The 21,012-nt window shown below is 45.3% G+C and overlaps 2 protein-coding genes across 6 annotated transcripts in view; one reads left to right on the top strand and one right to left on the bottom strand.

Moving 5' to 3' along the window:
• The first annotated feature begins 882 nt into the window (after positions 1-882).
• On the top strand, positions 883-18,267 carry ubxn4 (UBX domain protein 4). Of its 2 annotated transcripts, none has more exons than XM_056289343.1 (13): positions 883-1,041; positions 1,801-1,903; positions 2,486-2,514; positions 4,108-4,226; positions 4,443-4,635; positions 5,088-5,220; positions 6,931-6,985; positions 9,502-9,666; positions 13,309-13,436; positions 13,952-14,054; positions 14,845-14,976; positions 15,135-15,349; positions 17,296-18,267. In XM_056289343.1, exons 1-13 carry the CDS (start codon positions 960-962, stop codon positions 17,432-17,434), a joined length of 1,596 nt encoding a protein of 531 aa, XP_056145318.1. In that variant the 5' UTR covers positions 883-959; the 3' UTR covers positions 17,435-18,267. The 2 variants fall into 2 exon arrangements, with proteins under 2 accessions (XP_056145318.1, XP_056145317.1); XM_056289342.1 differs by having other exon boundaries at positions 15,132-15,349.
• Positions 18,268-18,402: 135 nt separating this feature from the next.
• Positions 18,403-21,012, bottom strand: part of parp14rs3 (poly(ADP-ribose) polymerase family member 14-related sequence 3) — a 28,495-nt gene continuing 25,885 nt past the window's right edge. For 3 of the 4 annotated variants that reach the window (XM_056289338.1, XM_056289340.1, XM_056289339.1), the window contains exon 26: positions 18,403-19,842. In XM_056289338.1, coding sequence (XP_056145313.1) covers positions 19,547-19,842 — 296 coding nt within the window. In that variant the 3' untranslated portion in view covers positions 18,403-19,546. The remainder of the gene's footprint in view (positions 19,843-21,012) is intronic. The other variant, XM_056289341.1, reaches the window with a different exon arrangement.

Genomic DNA, 21,012 nt, shown 5'->3' with positions numbered 1-21,012 from the left:
ATTTTGCTAAAGGAATTGCAAAGGACTGACGAAAAAAAAAAGAGAAAAGAAAATATAAAATGGACACATGTCAATTGAAAGGACTCTTCCAGAAAAAAAGGACATTGACATTATCTGGCACCAATGCAAGAAACCTCCAGGAGCATAAGCAGTTGTTATTTCACCATGGGCTGGTTTCACCCTGACTCATATAAAGCCTTGTCCTTGACTAAATTGACTATTGTATGGAGAATCTAAAGTCGACATTAAATTCAATCCAGGACACGACTAAATATGTTTCTGGGAAACCGACACCATGCGTTTAAATCCATTTAAACGTATTAATAATGTAACCGAGGGTTTGTAGATGTCGCCTATACTGTATGTATGAAACTATAAAATAACAAATACGGAGGTTCCACTTTCACACGAGGACCACTTTATTTGGATTCTTCCCCCAACAGAACGCCACAGCAACGACACTGCGTACAGCACTTCCGCTCTCTCTTCAGCCTTCAAAATAAGAGCTCAAGGCATATACCGTGGCAACAGCTTATAACAGGAACTTAAAATCACTAACAGGCTAAGTCCAGAAAAATAGGTTACAATAATTTAACAATAAATTATTTTTGATTTTGATTTATTTTTTAATGAAATGCATCCTTCTCCATTGTCTTGTATGGGTTTTATATGTGCGTTTTTGTGATCTTGACTGCTGCCTAATGTGGATGTGTTGATGATTTTCCACAATCATCCTTAAACTCTTAATATCTTCTCCGACACTTAACAGTCGTCGGCGTGTTTTATTTTTGAAGAAGAAGAAAAAAAGCATACAATTTCAGACCGGAAATGGTCATTTTACTTTGCGCTGGCTTGATCTGCACTGGGCTCCCGTAGCAACAAACTGGCTGGGTTTGAAGGTTTGATGCGTCTGGTCGGCAGCATTACGAAACCAGAGAAAGACAACACAATCTAGAAAGATGCTTTGGTTTGAGGGCTCGATTCCCGCTGCCATCGCCTCCGCTAAGCAAGAGAACTTCATCTTTGTCGTTGTCATTACAGGTATTTGGGTAGATTAGCTAATGTCAGCTAGCGCGATTAGCATGATATGCTTGAACTGCGACTAGCGCGTTGCTAGCCGTTTGCCCGTGTTAGACAATGGTGTTAGCTGCTAGCCAGCTAGCAGGTTGCTAGCCGTCTGCCCATGTTAGCCAATGGTGTTAGCCGCTAGCCTGGCGAAACTAGTTGGAGGTGGTCTGCCGAGTTTCGTGACACCAACAAAATCGAAAATGTTGACACCTCGAGATAAAAGTGTTCTCAGCGCGGTTAGGAATATGGTTTGGTACTATTACCTGTTAAATTAACAAAAGTCCCCCGTATGTTTGCCAGTCAGCTAGCTAATTCAGTTATCCTGTTACGCTCCAGTAACCGTCGTTAAACTGAGATCCGAAAGTACCAGAATAACATCAGGTGCATGGAGACAGACAGCAACAGCAACCCATCTGTCTGTTAGTGCAACATTTATTTAAGATCGGGGTCAGCTGGCTGGAACTGTGTTTACTCCTGTCAAGCTGCTGGTGGGGACAGCAGCACACAGACTCGGATGGGATTGGACACTCATTGTTGCATAACAGACTGATATCAGTAACGCCAACGTAGCTGTGACTTAGCTAGTTCTTGTGATTGAATGTTAGTGGATGTTAGCCATTCTATAGTTGTCTAGACTTGTACAATACCTGACATGATGATCAAGGGTGGGACATGGGCAGTGGGATGTCAAAATGACTCAATGTTGTCAAATCCCCCCACCCACCCACCCAGGCGAAGATGAGCAGTCTGCACAGCTGATGTCCAGCTGGGAGGACGAAAAAGTCTCTGAAGCAGCACAGACATGTTGTGTGGCGATCAAAGTGGATGCCAAGAGGTATGGATGCTCACATTTAAAGGGAATTGCCATTTGTTTAAGCAGTATATATAAGTTAATATTAGGTCCTTCATTATACAGCTTTGTTTAGGAGAGCAGAAACAAAATGTTGCACATGTCACGAATACAGAAAGCAAAGAAACCGCATGATACATGATGTAATGAAGAGTTACACCTCATCTGATATTGAGTAGCTATCCATTCAGCCATCCATTATCTTAAACGCTTATCCTGCTCTCAGGGTTGCGGGGATGCTGGAGCCTATTCCAGCAGTCATTGGGTCTTGTCACACCGTCACAGTAAAGCAGTTCTACATCTTGACATCAGTGATTCATTGATTTCATAAAATTGTTGCTTGACACCGTCACAGTAAAGCAGCTCTACATCTTGATGACATCAGTGATTCATTGATTTCATAAAATTGTTGCTTGCTTGGGTTCAGATTTTGGGGAGTTTCATTTACTGATAAGTAATATATTTGACAGTATCTGGATGTGAACGTGTAATAAGTGGAATTTGAAACAGGCCAGGCTATTGAGTCAAGTTGCCAATTGACACTCTGATGTCCACTTTTTTCTGCAGCAAGACATGCGTTCAGTTCTCCCAGATCTGTATCCTTTTTTGTATGCTGAGTGGTTTTGATTTCTCAATTTGATGTCATGATGTTTCTGTTTTTCACTCTTACAAAGTGATCCCTGTGGATTTGTTGTAAGCTTTATTAGCATTTTTAACTATCAGTCAGTTGTTAACCCTTGTGGGCTTTATTTTCTGGTTTGAATTAATGATTCATCAATCTGGGTATTGGCAATAAGAAGGTCCTACTTGACATTGGTTAAAGACAGGGGCCATTAATGAATACATTAGGTGATTAAAACAGAAATGGCTTATTCAGTCCGAAGGGGACCGGACTTAGATTTTAAGTCTCGAAATGTCAGTATCTGTACAGTTTTTTTCTCTTAATTTGTCAGATTAAATTAGATTACCTAATTTCCCCTCGGGGATGAATAAATAATAATAATAATAATAAATCAATTTATATAGCGCTTTTCTAGTACTCAAAGTTGCGTTACAATAAATGGAGTGAAACAAGATGACAGATGAACATAACACAGACATACAGGGGTGGATGGTAAGGGGGGCTACGAGAGGGAGAAGAGGCAGCCACAGATGATGCCAACAGTACTCTCCAACTTGGACAGATATAAAGGGAAAGGAAAAACAAACATCATAAATCACATAAATCATAGATGCAGGTCAAGCACTCAGTCCCCAGCCTGGCCCAGACCAGGGGTGTATGAGCGGACGGGGGGGGGGGGGGGCACGAGAAGGCAATGGAGAAAAGGTGTGTCTTGAGATGGGATTGGAAGAGTGGGAGGGATTCTGAGTCTCTAATGATTTGGGGAAGTGAGTTCCAGAGCCTGGGAGCTGCTCGGTCTCCAAAGCCGCGGAGGTTGGACCTGGGGGTAGAGAGAAGGGAGGCTGAGGTGGATCTGAGGGACCGAGAGGGTTGGTAGGGGGAGGAGATCGGTGAGGTATGGGGGGGCCAGTTTGTGAAGGGCTTTATAAGTAAGAACCAGGAGTTTGTAATTGATTCGGTGGGAGATGGGTAGCCAGTGGAGGTCTTTTAGGACTGGGGTGATGTGGTGCCAGGATTTGGTGAAAGTTAAAAGTCGGGCGGATGCGTTCTGGACTAATTGGAGTCTCTTGATAGAGCTAGCACTGATGCCATAGAGGAGTGAGTTGCAGTAATCAAGGCGGGAGGAGATGAAGGCATGGATCAGTATCTCAGCAGTAGGGCGTGTGAGAGAGGATCTTACTTTTGCAATGTTGCTAAGGTGGTAGAAGGAGGATTTGACCATTTGGCGGATATCTGGCTCAAGGGAGAGGGTGGGATCAAGGATCACACCAAGGTTGTGTGCCTGGGGGGAAGGGGAGACAGTAGTGCCATCAATGGTGAGTGCAAGGTTGTTGATTTGGCTGAGAGTGGACTTGGAGCCAATGAATAAAGTATTCTGATTCTGAATGGCCAAAGTTGACAATATCAACTAAAATACTAATGTTGACTTTCTTCATCTATATTTACTACAGGTTCAGCACTCATTATGTGTATTTGGTCAAAAGATAATATCTTGGAGCTCTAGTTTAAATCCTGTTTAAGGGGCATTGTTGTGAGATTGTCCCTTAACTTCCTCCTACACAAAAAGACCCAGTAGTGTGCATTCCATCCAGTTTTTTCATTGGAGGGGATGGAACTCCCCTTGAGGTCATTGCCGGAAGCATGTCTGCTGAGGAACTCACGAAAAGAATCAGCAAAGTGAAACAGGTAGGGACAAAAGAGGTGGGATTGCGAGTTTTAATGATCGGGACACCACTCTTGTTTAATGACAAATAACATCACTGGCACAGTGGGATAACTGTTGATTTTCTGAAATGTTTAAAGCAGGAGTGCCTGCCAGGCATTGCATCTCTCCTGGCCAAGACATTTTTCTGGTGACTACATGATGTTTCAGTATTTTCTCACTATATTTCTCTCTGACAGATGCAAGCTGAGCAGGTTCGTGGCGGGATCGTGGTGTCACCAGAATCAGAAGCTCCAGCGGCGGCCAACCCGTCTGTCAGCGTACCCATAGAGCCAACCGCGGGCGCAACAGTGCTGCCCGCCTCTCCCCCTGAGCCCACTCTGGCACTACCAGCAACCACAGAAGCTGCCCCAGTACCAGGCACATCAAAAGGTAAGTGACAAAAGAATGCAAGACTTTCCTGGGAGACGGGCCTAGCCAAAGCAAAATCCCTTTTCACTGATTGTCACAAAGTAATATTGCTCTGTGCTTGGTAAGCTAGATCAATAGCTGCGGGCACACCAAGGGTCTGCAGATGTTTTTGTCACTTCTCTGTGTCCTCCATTTTTCATTTAATTTCTCTAGGTTTCACTTCCTGCATTTTCTGAGTAGTTCAATGACAAAGATGTTTCTCCTGCAATGATTTCAGCTAAGCTATTGAGCTTGCTGGTTTGCTGTGTTCATAACAGAGAGAGAGAATATGTTGGTGTTGTTGCCCATATGTAATAACAGAATGCATAACAGTAGGTTTTGAAAAGTTTTTTTTTTAATATGCAATTATTCTTAAGAGACATTGTATAGTCAGTCACTGAGTCACTGCTGTTGATCTGTTCTGTTGTTTCTAGAATCCCTCTCCAGACCAGCAGATGAAAGTGGCCTTTTGGGGGCTGAGACCCCTGGGGAGGACAGAAGTGCATCATCAGATGACACCTCTCACAATTCTCAGCCTGATGAAACCCTGGATGCCAAGGTGGACAGGTGAGGACATGTAGACATTCACAAACGTATCGACGTGCACGCACGCACGCACGCACGCACGCACGCACGCACGCACGCACGCACACACACACACACACACACACACACACAAAAACTGTACATTCCGTCTCGAGCTCACTGCTTTCAAGATACAGGGCTGCTGTGTGTACCCAAAGTTAAAAAGAAGTCAGCTGGTGGCAGGGCCTTCTCCTATCGGGTCCCGTTCTTGGAATAACCTGCCTGCTGCCATCAGACAGTCAGAGTCTGTTGAGTCCTTTAAATCCAAACTTAAACGAATCTTTATGCCTTAACCTACAATTAGTTGCCTTAAGTTAAGTATTTCACAACCTGTATTGCACGGCGGGTCAGTTTCTTTCTCATTGAATTTACCAAGCACTGTTCTGCCGGCGAGATTATAGCATCTTCAGGGATGGGCAGTGTGATCCAGAAAGGGCCGGTGTGGGTGCAGGTCTTTGTTCCAACCAAACAGTTACACACCTGAGTCTACAAATCAACGTCCTTAGCAAAGACTATTTGGTTGGCTAATAGAATCAGGTGTGTAACTGCTTGGTTGGAACAAAGACCTGCACCCACACCAGCCCTTTCTGGATAATGTTGCCCATCCAGGGATAGATTATCGACAATTGCAAACTGTTCTCTCACACGTGTTTTCTCTCTCTCTCTCTCTCTCTCTCTCTCTCTCTCTCTCTGAATGATGTATTCTCCTTTCTCTTCTTCTGTGTATATGAATGGTGTGATGTGAGTCTCCCCTGTGTGCAAGTGCAGTCTTGTCCTCCTCCCAGGTCGTCATGGTGATGGTGGTCACCACCTGGACACTGCTTGGCATCCCCCTCATCACATTTTCTTTTTAGATATCTTATAAATCCATATAATTTTGTTATCCTGTTTCAATGTTATATCCTTCTCTCACTCCAATGTGTGACTAATGTCTTTTCTTGTCTCCTCTCACTCATATGTGAGTGGTGTGATCTGAGTCTCCCCTGTGTGCATGTGTAGTCTGTTCTCTTGTCAGGTCTACATGGTGATGGTGGTCGAGTGGCTCAGGTCCTTGGCTGTTCTGGTGGCATCTGGACACTGCTTGGCATCCTCATCATGTTCTTCATATATCTTATAATTCTGTTATCCTCTTTCAATGTTGTATTCTGTAAATTGTGTACACACAACATCCATTGCACTTCTGTCCGTCTCGGGAAAGAGATCCCTCCTCTGTTGCTCTCCCTGACATTTCTTAGGGAGTTGTTCCAAGGACAGGATGTTGTGTTGCTGTAAAGCCCACTGAGGCAAATTTGTAATTTGTGTTAATGGGCTATACAAATAAAATTGACTTGACAAATACAATTGACCACACACACACACACACACACACAGCTTAACAAATGTTTGCATGTCGATACATTAGGGCAACTTTTTGATGCATGAATGTTAAAGCTTAAATGCACTATCAGATACACACTATTATCCCTTCTGCAAGTTTTGTACCTCAAGATAAGCAGAACGAAGATCATCTGATAAAGCTTGAATATATCCCTGAAATTAAAGTGGACAGTCTTCGCTTATCTTCTATGATGATCTTGTCACTTGACAATCAGAATGTTAAGCTGAGAGCCAAAACATTACTATCTGAAATAGTCCCTGCACACATATACTTCTGAGAGTTATGGAACATCTATCTGTCATTCCACTGTTCAGGTTGACAAAGAAACTAGAAGAGAGACGGGAACAGAAGAAAAAAGGAGAGGAAGAGGTAAGGGAACTGCTGCCGGATGTTTTCCTTTTCCCTGCCCTCCTTTGCATTCATCAAATTATTATTGAGGCTGATGTGAATTTCAGTACACCATACCAGGTGTGAAAAGACAAAATTAGATGTAACCCTAGTCAGTGATGAGGAGTAAGTAATAACATGTAATGAGAGTTCAGCAATGTTATTAGAGAATAGGTAGCTGTTATCCATTACAGTTGCTGATCAGGTCATTAAGACATTTTGAAGTAATGGCTGTAGGTGTGGAGTTTGCATGTTTTCCGCCGTGTGTCTGCATGGGTTTTCTCTGGGTGCTCTGGTTTCCTCCCACAGTCCAAAGACATGTAGGACAGGCGAATTGGCCATACTAAATTCAATTCAATTCAATTTATTGTCATTAAAAACAATGTGCAGGCGCATGTTAAAAATGAAATGAGGGCTGCGACTTCGCCAGACAGTGCAAGACAAACAGACAAACACAGTATGATATACACAGATGAAGACCAAAAGCTAAAAATAAGTCAAGAAAGAGCACGAGTACAAAATGTTTAAAAATATCCACAGTCATTCAGTGGGTAGCCAGGTTCAGGTGGGCAACAGCTTGGGAAAAGAAACTGTTTTTGAGCCTGGTAGTGCGGGCTCTGAGGCTCCTGTAGCGCCTCCCAGAGCGCAGGGGGGAGAACAGTCCATGGTTAGAGTGAGTGGGATCTCTGCTGATGCTGAGACCCCTTCGAAGGCAGTGTTTGTGATAAATGTCTTTTGTGGCTGGGTACCGGTGATATGCTGGGCCGCCTTGATGACCCGCTGCAGAGCTTTCTGGTCTACTGATGTGCAGTTGCCATACCACACTGAGATGCAGCTGGTCAGGATGCTCTCTATGGTGCAGTGATAGAAGTCGGTGAGAATTTTGGGTGATAGACGGGCGGTCTTCAGCCTCCTCAGGAAATGCAGGCATTGTTGGGCCTTTTTCATAAGGGCCTGGGTGTCTGATGTCCAGGAAAGTAACTCACTGATGTGGACTCCAAGGAATTGTCCCTAGGTGTGAATGTGTGTGTGTCGGCCCTGTGATGGACTGGTGGTCTGTACAGGGTGTCTCCCCGCCTGCCGCCCAATGACTGCTGGGATAAGCTCCAGCATCCTCGTGACCCCGGCTGGGATAAGCGGCTTGGGTAATGGATGGAATGGCTGTAGATGATAAAGTACTGTTCGTATTAATACTCCTACCTGTGCCCCTGACCAAGGCAATGGAAAGAAGAACTGGAGTTGGTCCCCGGGTGCTGCAGCTGCTCACTGCTCCTATACAATGGGATGGGTTAAATGCAGAGAACAAACTGATTGTAAGAATACAATGTCAAATAAAGTGGCTTCTCAGTATAATTTTGGTGTGGAATTTAACTTAGATATTACGATGCCCCCTGGGTGCCGTCCTTTTGAGGTTTTTCGGGCACATCCAACTGGGAGGAGACCCCGGGGTAGACCCAGAACTCGCTGGAGGGACTATATGCCCAATCTGGACTGGGAACGTTTTGGGATCCCCCAGGAGGAGCTGGAGGGCATTTCTGGGGAGAGGGACGTCTCGAGTGCCCTACTTAGCTTGCTGCCACCGCGACCCAACCCCAGAGAAGCGGCTGATGATGACATGAGATGATGAACTTTCCTTGACTGATGAGTAGCAACAATTACTTCTCTGACATCATTGCAGATTTTGTCCATGGCGTGATGTTAAACACGGGGGCACAGCAGCGCAGTGGTTAGCGCGGTCGCCTCACAACAGGAAGGTCCTGTGTTCAAGCCCTGGGGTTTTCCAACCTTGGGGGTCCTCCCGGGTCATCCTCTGTGTAGAGTTTGCATGTTCTCCCCGTGTCTGCATGGGTTTCCTCCAGGTGCTCCCACTTCCTCCTGCAGTCCAAAGACATAGGTCACGTGAATCGGCCGTACTAAATTGTCCCTAGGTGTGGGTGTGGGTGGGTGTGTGGTGGGTGTGTGGTGGGCGGGCCCTTGATGGCCTGTCCAGGGTGTCTCCCTGCCTGCCACCCAATGACTGCTGGGATAGGCTCCAGCATCCCCGCAACCCTGAGAGCAAGATAAGTGGTTTGGATAGTGGATGGAATGGAATGATGTTAAACACAAACCTGAATGCTCCAGATTAAACTGCCAAAGATTCTGCTTTTATACGGAGATGGTTGCGCTTGCTGATGATCAGCTAATCGAGCGCGCTTAGTTAGCTGCACTTCATTCTAATTACCTTATTAATTGATATGGAAGCAGTAAGGATCTACTTAATTTTTCACACACATGGCTCCTTCATGTTGGCTCTTTTTTCTGTTGAATAAATAATGACAAAGTACAATCTTTTAAGTTGTTAACTACATATATTGTATTAGATATATCTAATTATAGGATTTGGTGAGGATTATATTATGGATTTATCGGGATGTTCTAATATATAAAACCATAGAATTGAAAGCGGGGGAACTTTCCTTTTCACGTCACTGTACCTGTGTATGTGTCTCTTGACCCAGATTGAGATCAAGAAGGAGATGGAGCGGAGGAAGCTCGGGAGGGACATGTCAAGCTTCAAGAGGAAACAGGAGGAGGAGAAGACAAAGCGCATCTTGGAGGAGAGGAACTGGGAGAAGGCTGAGGAGAAGGCCGCCAGGGAGCGGGTCAAGCAGCAGATTGCCTTGGTAAACGCACCTTTCCTACAGTCCTCCTACCTCCTCTCTCTATGTATATCTCTCTCACTCCATTGTTTCCTCTTTCGAAATACTCAGATTTCTTTTTTCTGTCATTTTTCACCTTTTTTTGAACAGACAGTAGGGAAAACTTGGAATTACAGAGTGATGGGAATAGGGGAAGACATGCAGGTCCCGTGGTCTGATTTGAACCCTTGACATTGTATTCAGACCTGAACCTAATTGTTACCACCTAACTGACTGAGCCACCAAGATGGCCCAAAACGGACTTAATTTCTCTCTGGGGTCAACAAAGTATCATCTAATTTCACATGGCTCAAAGTTGACGGGAGAAAATACATTGAGTTACATACATACATACGTTGAGAATGGTTTTGTGTTGTTCGTCCATCGCAGCGACGAGGACCATATAGTCATCCTGTGATGTATGACTGATGACTTGCACAATGATTAAAGTGAGGAAGAGTTGCGCATCATCAGCCCCACTCGCTCGTCCGAGACCACCTACTACCAGTGGCAAGACTAATCAAGACAACTGGCAATGGAGACGGATGCAGATTTTTTCTCAGGGTTTCTTCCCGAAGCCTTTCCCATATACAAGTATACCTGCAAGGCAGCGGCGGTTTAAATTTAGAGTTTTCCTTCTCCTAGATGAACTGCCTGACAAGGCTAACGAGCTTCATCTACCCAGGTTTGAAATCAGAGTTGTCCTTCTCCTAGATTGGCTGCCACCCAAGGCTAACGAGTCCAATCGACCCACCCAGTTATACCGCCCGGAACCCAGTCACCCCCGCTGCAGACTGTGAAAACAGGAGGTACCATGAGAAGGTGCTGCTGCAGACACATTTGCGTAGGAGCGGCCATATACTAAGGTCCTGATGGACCCGCGGCGATCACTACACCAGGAAGCGAAAGGCCACCGCATCGCTTCACATTCCTTTTAGCAGGTAGGACATCTAGCCTAATACTCGCCACCTCCCTGAGAGTTGGCGAGTATTGGGTATCAGAATGGTTTAGTATAATAGTCAACTAGGCAGAGATTATGATTCTAAGGCTCAATATTCTCAAACACAATGCAAAGCTTGAGGAGTCGCTGTTTGCGCAGCAGGACTACTGAATTGTAGAAAACAGGATCAGCAATGGGTCCAGTTTCTGAGGGTTTGAATTGTCTGTGTCAACGGGCAGGTGTGTTTAATCTTAAGGCCAGCAGCTGAAACTAGAGGTGCACCGATCCACATTTTTCAGTTCTGATACCTGAATTTGGTTATCTAACCGATACCGACCAATACCAGAGCTCTTTTTCCTTTATTGTTATTATGATTTATTTCACGTTTCCTGTTTTACATCCTGTAGGGCCGGGTCCAAACTATGGACCTGAGGCACTACAGAGCAATTGTCACTTGACAGTACTCGTTGTAATATGTGGGTAGTTCCGAGTAGGGTGATCTTCTGGATTGTACAGATGTTGATGTTGCCTGGGATACAGTTGATTAACTTGTCCATTCCCTTCTTCATGATTCCTAGAGCTCCAATGACCACTGGTGTTGTTTTGGTCTTCATTCCCCACACCCTGTTGATTTCAATCTCCAGGTCTTTGTACTTGGTCAGCTTCTCTGTAATTTTTCACTGAGGTGTTTTTTTCCCCCCGGATGGTATTGCCATGTTGATGAGCGTGCACCTCTTTTGCTTCCTGTCCCTGATAACGATGTCAGGCTTGTTGGCTTTTATCTCTGTCAGTGTGGCTGGGCATGTCCCAGAGGATGGTGACCTCATTGTTGTCAGTGACTGTTTTTTGGCTGATGTTCGTACCACTTCTCAGTGGTCTTGATCTTGTAACTCCTGCAGATCTTCCAGTGCAGGTATGCTGCTGCCTTGTTGTGCCTGTGTATATGTACTCGGTCTTTGCCAGTTCCGGGCAGCCTGAGACAATGTGGTCGATGGTTTTTTCGTACATTCCACAGATTCTGCATTTTGGGTCTGTTCCATCTTTGATGACGTGATGGTGATAGGCTCTGGTTGCCAGGCTCTGGTCTTGTGCAGCGATTATCAGGCCCTCCGTCTCTGCTTTCAGCTCGGTGCTCCTCAGCCACCTGTGTGTCTTTTGTTGGTCCACGTCTGCGTCTTTCATTCTTTTTGGGTACGTCCCGTGCATTGCTGGCCATGGTGTTTTGCCTTCTGCTTCACTCGTTTGGCGTAGATGGTAGTTGCCTCATTTTCTGTTGGTGGGGCTTCTGGGACATCAAGCTCTTTCTTGAATTGTGCAACTCCTTTATTGAAGGAGTAGATCTGATGTTTTACTTGGAGGAGGAGTGGGTCATCTGTTTTTGTCAGGTATGCATCCAGCCTGATGGTGGTAGTCTTGAAGGTCAGTTCGAGTTGGGCTAGGCCTCGTCCTAGGTACAGCCTGTCGATGTCTGCTTTCGGGTGGTGCATCTTCTCCATGGTCGGCATCTTTCTTGTTTTGGTGTCTAGTCTCTTGATGTCGTTCAGTTTCCAGTTGATGATGTTGAAGCTGTACGTCACTACAGGTATCGCTAGGGTAGAGTAGCAAACAACTACACACATATGCACATTTATTAAGGCAGAGCCTAGATACACACAGCACCTTACATACACCACACACTATTTATTATTACTGCTTTTTTGTTTTGTTTTGTTGTTATTTTATTGCTATTGTAGCTGTAGTGTTGAGGAGCCGAAACACAAGAATTTTACTGTCTTGTACTTAGAGACGTAACAATAAAGAATATTGAGTCAAACTGTGCCCCCCCCCCCGCTTCAGCTGGCTTCTGCATCCTCCGCTTCCTGCTCTTTATGTGCGGTGGCAGCAAGCTAAGCAGGGCACTCCAGACATCCCTTTCCTCAGCAACGCTCTCCAGCTCCTCCTGGGGAATCCCGAGGTGTTCCCAGGCCAGATTGGACATGTAGTCCCTCCAGCGAGTTCTGGGTCTACTCCGGGGTCTCCTCCCAGTTGGCCATGCCCGGTAAACCTCCAAACGAAGACGCCCAGGAGGCATCCTAATCAGATGCCCGAACCACCTCAACTGGTTTGTGTCGGCGCAAAGGATATTACAATACGGGATATTACAAATATTACATATTTGTAATTCATAAAAACATCGGACTATGGAGTCTGGATCAGTTGTGGATTGGTAACGTCAGTCTGATATCCGATGAGTGAATTGGGTCAGTATCAGCACCCGATACTAATATGGGATCGGATTGGTCCCAGCTTAACTGAAACTGGAATGTACAGTTTACAGTGTGCTACATTTGTGTGCTAAACCGTCACCGCCGAGGTGCCTTTTGAGCAAGATGCTGGATTCCCGATCCGTCCAGTGGGCTATCAAGTGAAAGGTGGGCTCTACATCGACAGTACCCCCCCTCATACCTGAATAAAAGCAGCTTTAATTCTGGCTCGTGTGTACCGTAGTTTTCAACTTTTGTGAATTGGCCATTAAAAGTGATGGTTCCACTTTAAACCAAATTAGGGATGTGAAATAGCAATCACTTGAGAGAATTACAAAATGTGATTTTCATACCCCTCCCACACAAACACACACATCTATTTGTGATGAAGTTTTATGTCTGGTGCATGGTTTATATATTTTTCTTTCTCTCCTTTCCCCACAGGACCGAGCAGACAGAGCAGCCCGCTATGCTAAGAACCAGGAGGAGATCCAGGCTGCTAAGCAAGCAGCACTACAGGCCAAGGAAGCAGAGCAGGAAGCCAGGAAGGAGGCCTTGGCCAGGGAGAGGAGGTACACAGCACACAGAGACACGGCTTGGCCTGTGCTGGTAGCTCAGCTTTGGTTTCTCTCTTGTACAAACCACACTGGTGGCGCTAATCATCACTAATTTTGCCAAATGCCCTGCTAAAACTTGTAACATCTAAAAGTGAACTAATAAACTAAAAAATAGTATTTATACAACTTCCCATACTATCAAAACCACAATCACTAATGTTATAAGTACAAAACGTCATATTGCAAATGTAGGGTATCCATGTTTTAACAAAATCATGTATCATAGTGTTCTCTCCACCTTTAAAAAATAAGGTGTAGGCCACTGTATGTAAAAAAAAAAAATTGATCAGTTTGATTTCTGTTTGAGAAGATTTTTATCAACATAATATGCCTTTATGTGTTACCATAGATGATAAGTAGACCGTAAATATCTAAGATCAGGGTTTCGCATATTTAATTTGTTTGCATGCTTCTTGCATTGTTGTGTGTGTGTTTGTGTCCTTGTCTTGTATGTCTGTGTGAACACCCAGTGCCATAGCAAGGATACAGTTTCGCCTCCCAAATGGCTCCTTCTTCACCAGTCAGTTTCCCTCAGAGAGCAGACTGCAGGAGGCACGGCAATTTGCTGTTCAGGTCAGCCACTTCTGCAACATGATAATACTATCCTAACAAGAGCTGCCATGAAATAACGTGCAGCCGTCGTTTCATTTGGGGGGGGGGGTTTCCATTAAAGCTGATGATCAGCAGTCATTTGTAAATTCTTGAAGCCTTTTAATGTTTTGCTGATTTGCCCTGAGGCAAATTTGTAATGTGTGATATTGGGCTATACAAATGAAGTTGACGTGACTTGACTTGATAGAATCAGACAGATTAGATGTAGTGACATACCAGTAAACACACCTAACAATACATCAGATTTTATTAATTGTTCAGGATTATTTCCAATTTTCTGCCTTTTTTGGTTTTGACTGGAGATGGTGAGGTTGAACCTGGAGGGATGAAATGCTATCCAGGGTATAAATGGGTCTGAAGCTCAAATTACTTTGTTGACATTGTGCTTGGTCTTATTTTAACTCCTCTATATAGAGATGCCAGAACAAGATGATAAATGATCATAGGATGATGGGTGTACATTTAAATGTGTACTCATCTATTTATTGAAGTAAAACATTTGCCATCATCTTTTCCTTGGCTATAGTGGTTGGATGATCTTAGCATAAGCAATAAAATAAAAAGTCAAAAGGGTGAAAGACCATCATAGTTCCTTGGGTTCAGTATGCAGCAGCATGATGCTTTATTTGTTTTTTTGTTGTTTTTTGTTTTGTTTTTGATTTTCTAGTTTTTTTTTTTTTTACATCCCGTACAGCATATTTTGTACAGCAGCCACTGTACTTGAACTCTCTTCGGTTTGCTCTTCTTTCAGGAAGTTGGAAACCGCTATGGTAACTTCTCCCTGGCCACCATGTTCCCTCGGCGGGAATTCACAAATGAGGACCTGAACAAGACCTTCCTGGAGCTTGAGTTGGCCCCCAGTGCCTCCATAGTGCTCCTGCCTGTGAGTGGATGGAAAACCCCTTTAGGAATTTATCTCCACTGAGCTGTCAAAAAATAATGTGGTGTGAACCAGTGTCACAGCTAGCGCAAATAATTGCTGTTAAATGTCAGCCTGGTCCTTTTGTCATAATGTCTGAAACTGTTTCCACCCCGTAGCAGTCAAGTCGACCCGCCAACACGGTAGTCCAGTCTTCAGGAGGCGGCATATGGGCCGTGCTCGGAACCATCCTCTACCCTCTGCTGGCTGTATGGAGGTTCCTCAGTGGCTTCCTTTTTGCCAGCCCCCCTCCCCCCGGGGCAGCATCCAGAGGCCCTGCCACCCGGCCCAGCACCTTCCCAAACTCAGCATCGGCCTCTTCTGATGAACCAAAGAGGTGAGGGCCAACTTAAAGTAAACCTGGGAATGATTTCCACATGATATACTATATCACTGTCACATTAGCTGTATGATCGGTCATTGTTGTCAGGCACTTGCAATCACTATATTTAATATGTGCACTTACCTTCAGCTTTTAACTCACTGTCCATTGATTTCCAGAATTGAGGCTTTCCACTTTAGATTAAATGTGAACGCATAAAACAAGCACAGTAGAGCAACTCTACTCATTTATCTGCCGTGCCACCCGAATACCCTAGTTTCAGTTCTTTAACAATTTGTCCTCATGGGTAATTGCCCAGAAATACATAAATAATATATGACAGTCCTATAGGTGTGGTCATCACTGTTAAAGATGGACAGGATAGTAGAGCTCATTATGGCTCTCAATGAATATTCCAAATTCGAATATATATCTGAATTGTATAACAAATAGACATTTTAATGTGAAAATTAATATTCGTTTGTGGAAAAATAAAGCAGCACTACCGCGGCTGTCTGCCTTGCTAATTCTCACGAGAGCCTTGGCAGGAGTCACAGACGTCACTTTCACTGAGTGAAAATGAAATTTAGGTCCAGCTGAAGTTTTCACCCCGAACAATCTAAAAAGTCCCGTTTGGAAATGCTTCGGCCTTTGGTCAGAAAACGGAAAAATTGTGGAACCTCGAGATAAAGTCGTATGTAAGCTACAGTTATCAGAATCAGAAACACTTTGCCATTTAATTTCATGCACTTGCGCACATGAAATAAAATGAAACATCGTTTGCCCCAGCCCAAAGACAAAAACACATATCCAAAAACTACGAGAACACATATATCCAAACTAACCCATTTATCTCAACTAAACAAAAAAAAAATCACTGTCCAGGAGAGCGAATGCCAGCCAGGATGACTGTCAGAACTGCTGGTCTGCATGGGCTAGCAGTTAGCTTAGCCTGCCCCGCTTCCGCGTCCTGTCAGACCGCCCTCGGTGTTACCTCTTCGGGCGCAGCTCCGGTCAGGGCCGTGGTCCTTGGGCCCACAGGATGCAGCAGACCAGGCTCCCTCAGCCAATCCAACGCCAGCTCTCCCAGCCAGACACCTTCGACACACCTCCCCGCACTCCACACAACAACACTAAAAACACAGTTAACTTACCATTCCACCGCAAGTAAGTAACCTGACAGCACATCTCGAAAATAGCACGTCAATTACCAATCATTCATCTCGCTCCGAGAGACAGTGTGTTCTCATTTGTCACTCTAGCACCAACCACAGCGCAGAGAGAGAGAGAGGTCTATGGTCTTTAAATTAAGTTTTACAGTGTAGGACATTATTTTATTTGATAATTTTGTAATATGTAGGTATAGAGATCTTTTAAAAGACGTGTTTACAATGAAATAATATACCTATACAAGTAGTTATGTCTCTCATGTTGGTTTGCACTCTTATGGACATAATGCACAAAAATATTGGGGCAAGCCAGCGTGGAAGAATGAGTTGAGAGGCAGAGATCTCGTTTTAATTGCAACTCCTGTGCCCCATACACCGCACGACCCAGGGAGTGCTCTTTTATTTATACAATGGCCAGAACGGACAACAACTTAACGAGTCCCCCCCATGTCACAACTGGCGACATCAGTCTTAGCCACGTTTCTAAGGTCAGTCAGTTAGTAACAGTCCTCTACCCGGTACGAGTCAGACCCCCAAACAAGGCATCCCAACATGAACACAGCACCTGAACATGCAAAAATATAACACAGTCCCATCAGTCCTTGCGCTCCCCCAGCACAGCTCCGCCGACAGTCGGAGCGACCGCCTCCCCCGGTCGCGACAGTATATTCGAATGGGTTTGAACCTATTTGTTTGGTTTTTTTTAGAAGGAATAATCGAATGTCATTTTTGGCCAATTTTACAGCCCTAGAGCTCATCCACTTCAATGTTTTGGTCTCCTTTCCTACCCAGAGAAAACATCCGCAAGCGCACTTTGGAAAAGCGGCCAGAAGACTTCAAAAAAGATGGTAAAATCTACCGGCTCCGGACTCAGGAGGACAGCGAGGATGACAATAACACCTGGAATGGCAACTCCACCCAGCAAATGTAATGCTGTGTGCAATAACTGTTTTCTCTCCCTGTCTCTTTCACCCTTCTCTCTCACCCCCCCCCCCTGACATGGAGGGAGATAGTTGAGTGTAAAACAGTGTAAAGTGCAGATTATACTGAATTTAGGGCTATGTTCATGCAGGCCTTTTCTGTTTCTCTGTCTGTCTGTCTGTCCATCCGTCGCTCTCTCTCTCTTTCTCTCTCTCTCTCTCTCTCTCTCTGTCTCTCTGTCTCTGTCTCTGTCTCTGTCTCTCTCTCTCTCTCTCTCTCTCTCTCTCTCTCTCTCTCTCTCTCTCTCTCTCTCTCTCTCTCTCTCTCTCTCTCTCTCTCTCTCTCTCTCTCTCTCTCTCTCATCCAAGCCTATGCCCCTACTCCTTGCCTGCATGGGTAGATAATAATGAAGATAACTTCCTTTTGGGCTTGGACCAAGAGGTCCCCTTTGCATTGATAATACTTGATTCTGTCTCCTAGATTTTGGCCGCCAGTCACCGCAATTTCCTTTATGGTTTGTACATTGGTCATATTTGACTTTCAGGAGGATTTGGTTGCCAGTGACTCATCAAGCTGATAATATGTCAATGCAGTTGAAATGAGTTGTTTTTCTTTATTTTATTTAATAGCTGTAACACAAGATCAATGAAGCTCTTTTAATGAAACTGTATGAGCGCCTTGGCAGAAAGGGGTTTGTCTGTACAGCTGTTGGTTACCTAACAAGGAGCTGGCCTGGTGTAAGGCCAGCCTTGGCAGTAGAACGTGTTTCTACCATTTGAAAGTAGGCAACCACTGTACTGCTCATTTAACATGGGAATAAAAGCGACCTGTTTTTCAATAATTCTAACACGAGTTGTGTCTTTCTTTTAACGCTAATGTTCATTCATTCATTCATCATCAGCCGCTTCTCCGGGGTCGGGTCGCGGTGGCAGCAAGCTAAGTAGGGCACCCCAGACGTCCCTCTCCCCAGCAAGGCGTTCCCAGGCCAGATTGGACATGTAGTCCCTCCAGCGAGTTTTGGGTCTACCCCGGGGTCTCCTTCTCCTTTCCTTGGCCGTGCCCGGAAAACCTCAGGAGACATCATAATCAGATGCCCGAACCACCTCAACTGGCTCCTTTCAACGCGAAGGAGCAGCGGCTCTACTCCCAGCTCCCTCTGGACTCTCATGTCATCTCACACAACTCTCATGTTGTGTTCACTATTTGCCGGTTACGTTGACTCAGGCCATTTGTCGATTTTATAGCAATACAACAGTAAAATGTATTTTAAAATGCCTATCTTCATCTCAAGTATTAAAAATATCAATACTGAAGGTTTATTAGAAATGGGTACGAGGGTTAAGCTGTACCCTGTGTAGTTTCTTTCAAAAACTTCTAAAGAAGCTCATTTCATATTTATAAAATTCTTCATGGGCAATCGAAATCATTCTGTAATTCCTCAGTTTGTCAACAAATTCATTTGTCCATTAACACTAAGGTAGCATAGCGTAGCGGTCTACTCCGTTGCCTACCAACACAGCGATCGGCGGTTCGAATCCCCATGTTACCTCCGGCTTGGTCGGGTGTCCCTACAGACACAATTGGCCATGTCTGCGGGTGGGAAGCCGGGTGTGGGTATGTGTCCTAGTCGCTGCACTAGCGCCTCCTCTGGTCGATCGGGGCGCCTGTTCGGGGGGGGGGCTGGGGAATAACGTGATCCTCCCACGCGCTATATCCCCCTGGCGAAACTCCTCACTGTCAGGTGAAAAGAAGCGGCTGGTGACTCCACATGTATGAGAGGAGGCATGTGGTAGTCTGCAGCCCTCTGTGGATCGGCATTGGGGATGGAGCAGCGACCGGGACGGCTCGAAGAGTGGGGGTAATTCGCCAAGTACAATTGTGGGGGGAAAAAGAAAAAAACCCCAACCCAGAACAATAAGCAGCAAAATCAGAATTAACACCAGTCATACTCGTTGCTAAAAATAAATCATTAAGGGCACTTGTGTGTGCAACTTGAGCACCGATTATTACGTGTCATCACATTATCAACATATCAAAGAATATTTAGTATATAAAAAAAAGACTGAGTTGAGAAAGGCAAAGGAGCAGTGTTTCATTTTCTCCTGGCGCCCCGACATCTCTCTCATGAAGTCTTGAAGCTGATGAGGTATTCCGGGTAAGCCCCGGCATCGCAGAACACCACGTAGATGAAGGGGCAGTGCGGGTTGTCTACAGCACAGTCGTGCAGGCCGGCGAGTGGGTCTCTGGGGTCCAGCGGCTTTGGCTCCTTCATCCCGGCAACCCCCTTGCACACTCTGCCCACCAGGACCCGTGCCTGGTACACGTGCTTCAAGCCGCTCGCGTCCGGGTCCGAGTAACTGTCCTGGCAGGAGTACCACGATTCCTTGGCGAAGTAGGTTCCCTCTCCGTACGAACTGGCTGAGAAGAAGAATCCGAAAAGTTTCTTTTTTAACCACATTTGAATGAGACCTTATTAACCAGACCGAGTCAGAAGCTAGTATACGGTCAATGTTTGATATCTCTCTGAATGTTCTCATTCATCCGGGTAATCCAAAGGAACCGAATCGAGCGCAGTTGGACTTGTAGCGAATTCAGGGGTCAGCCCGGGAACCGACGCCACAGCCGGGACGCGAACCCGTATCTCCCACTCCGCAAGCGACAACGTTAACCAGTCGACTAAGGGATCCGACCCATCAGTCAAGGACCAACGTGTCTACTTATCCATGCTGCACGTTACAGTATATATCCGTGAAGACGTTTCGCCTCTCATCCAAGAGGCTTCGAAACGTCTTCACGGATATATACCAAGTCCAGTTGCACTCGATTCAATTCCTTTGGATAATGTTTGATATCGTGGCCAGTTGGTTACAGGGATAGACGGTGGTAGTGTCTATAATGTTAATCCCTGGATGTTAATTATTCATCTGCAATTTTGTCTTTTTCAGGGGATTTTTTTCCTCTCCAATTGTATCCAGCCAATTACCCCAATCTTCCGAGCTGTCCCGGTCGCTCTGCCGCTCCGGAGAGGGCTGCAGACTACCACGTGCCTCCTCCGATACATGTGGAGTCGCCAGCCGCTTCTTTTCACCTGAAGGGAGGAGTTTCACCAGGGGGATGTAGTGCGTGGGAGGATCACGCTATCCCCCCCCCCAAACAGGCGTCCCAACCGACCAGAGGAGGCGCTAGTGCACCGACTAGGACACATACCCACATCCGGCTTCCCACCGACAGACACGGCCAATTGTGTCTGTAGGGACGCCCGACCAAGCCGGAGGTAACACTGGGATTCAAACCGGCGACCCCCCGTGTTGGTAGGCAGCGGAATAGACCGCTACGCCACCCAGACGCCCCCATCTGCAATTTTTTGCAGCGGTCCCGATAATGTTTGTTGTTAAAGTGTACTGAAGTAGCATATCACGTGACACGGTTAAGCTACGTTCAAGTTTAAAAAAAGAAAAAGAAAAAAGTGCAGCTGCAAGAACAATACTTTCCACTCCTGTCTTGGGAGGTTTGGTTCAAAGGAACTAAATTTAATTGTAAGTATACCTTTTCCAATTATCCGTTAACTCCTCTTTTATCCGTTTCTAT

The sequence above is a fragment of the Lampris incognitus genome, chromosome 11 (assembly GCF_029633865.1).
Source record: "Lampris incognitus isolate fLamInc1 chromosome 11, fLamInc1.hap2, whole genome shotgun sequence".
NCBI classification, from domain to species: Eukaryota; Metazoa; Chordata; class Actinopteri; order Lampriformes; family Lampridae; genus Lampris; species Lampris incognitus.
This window is presented reverse-complemented; position numbering and strand designations above follow the sequence as displayed.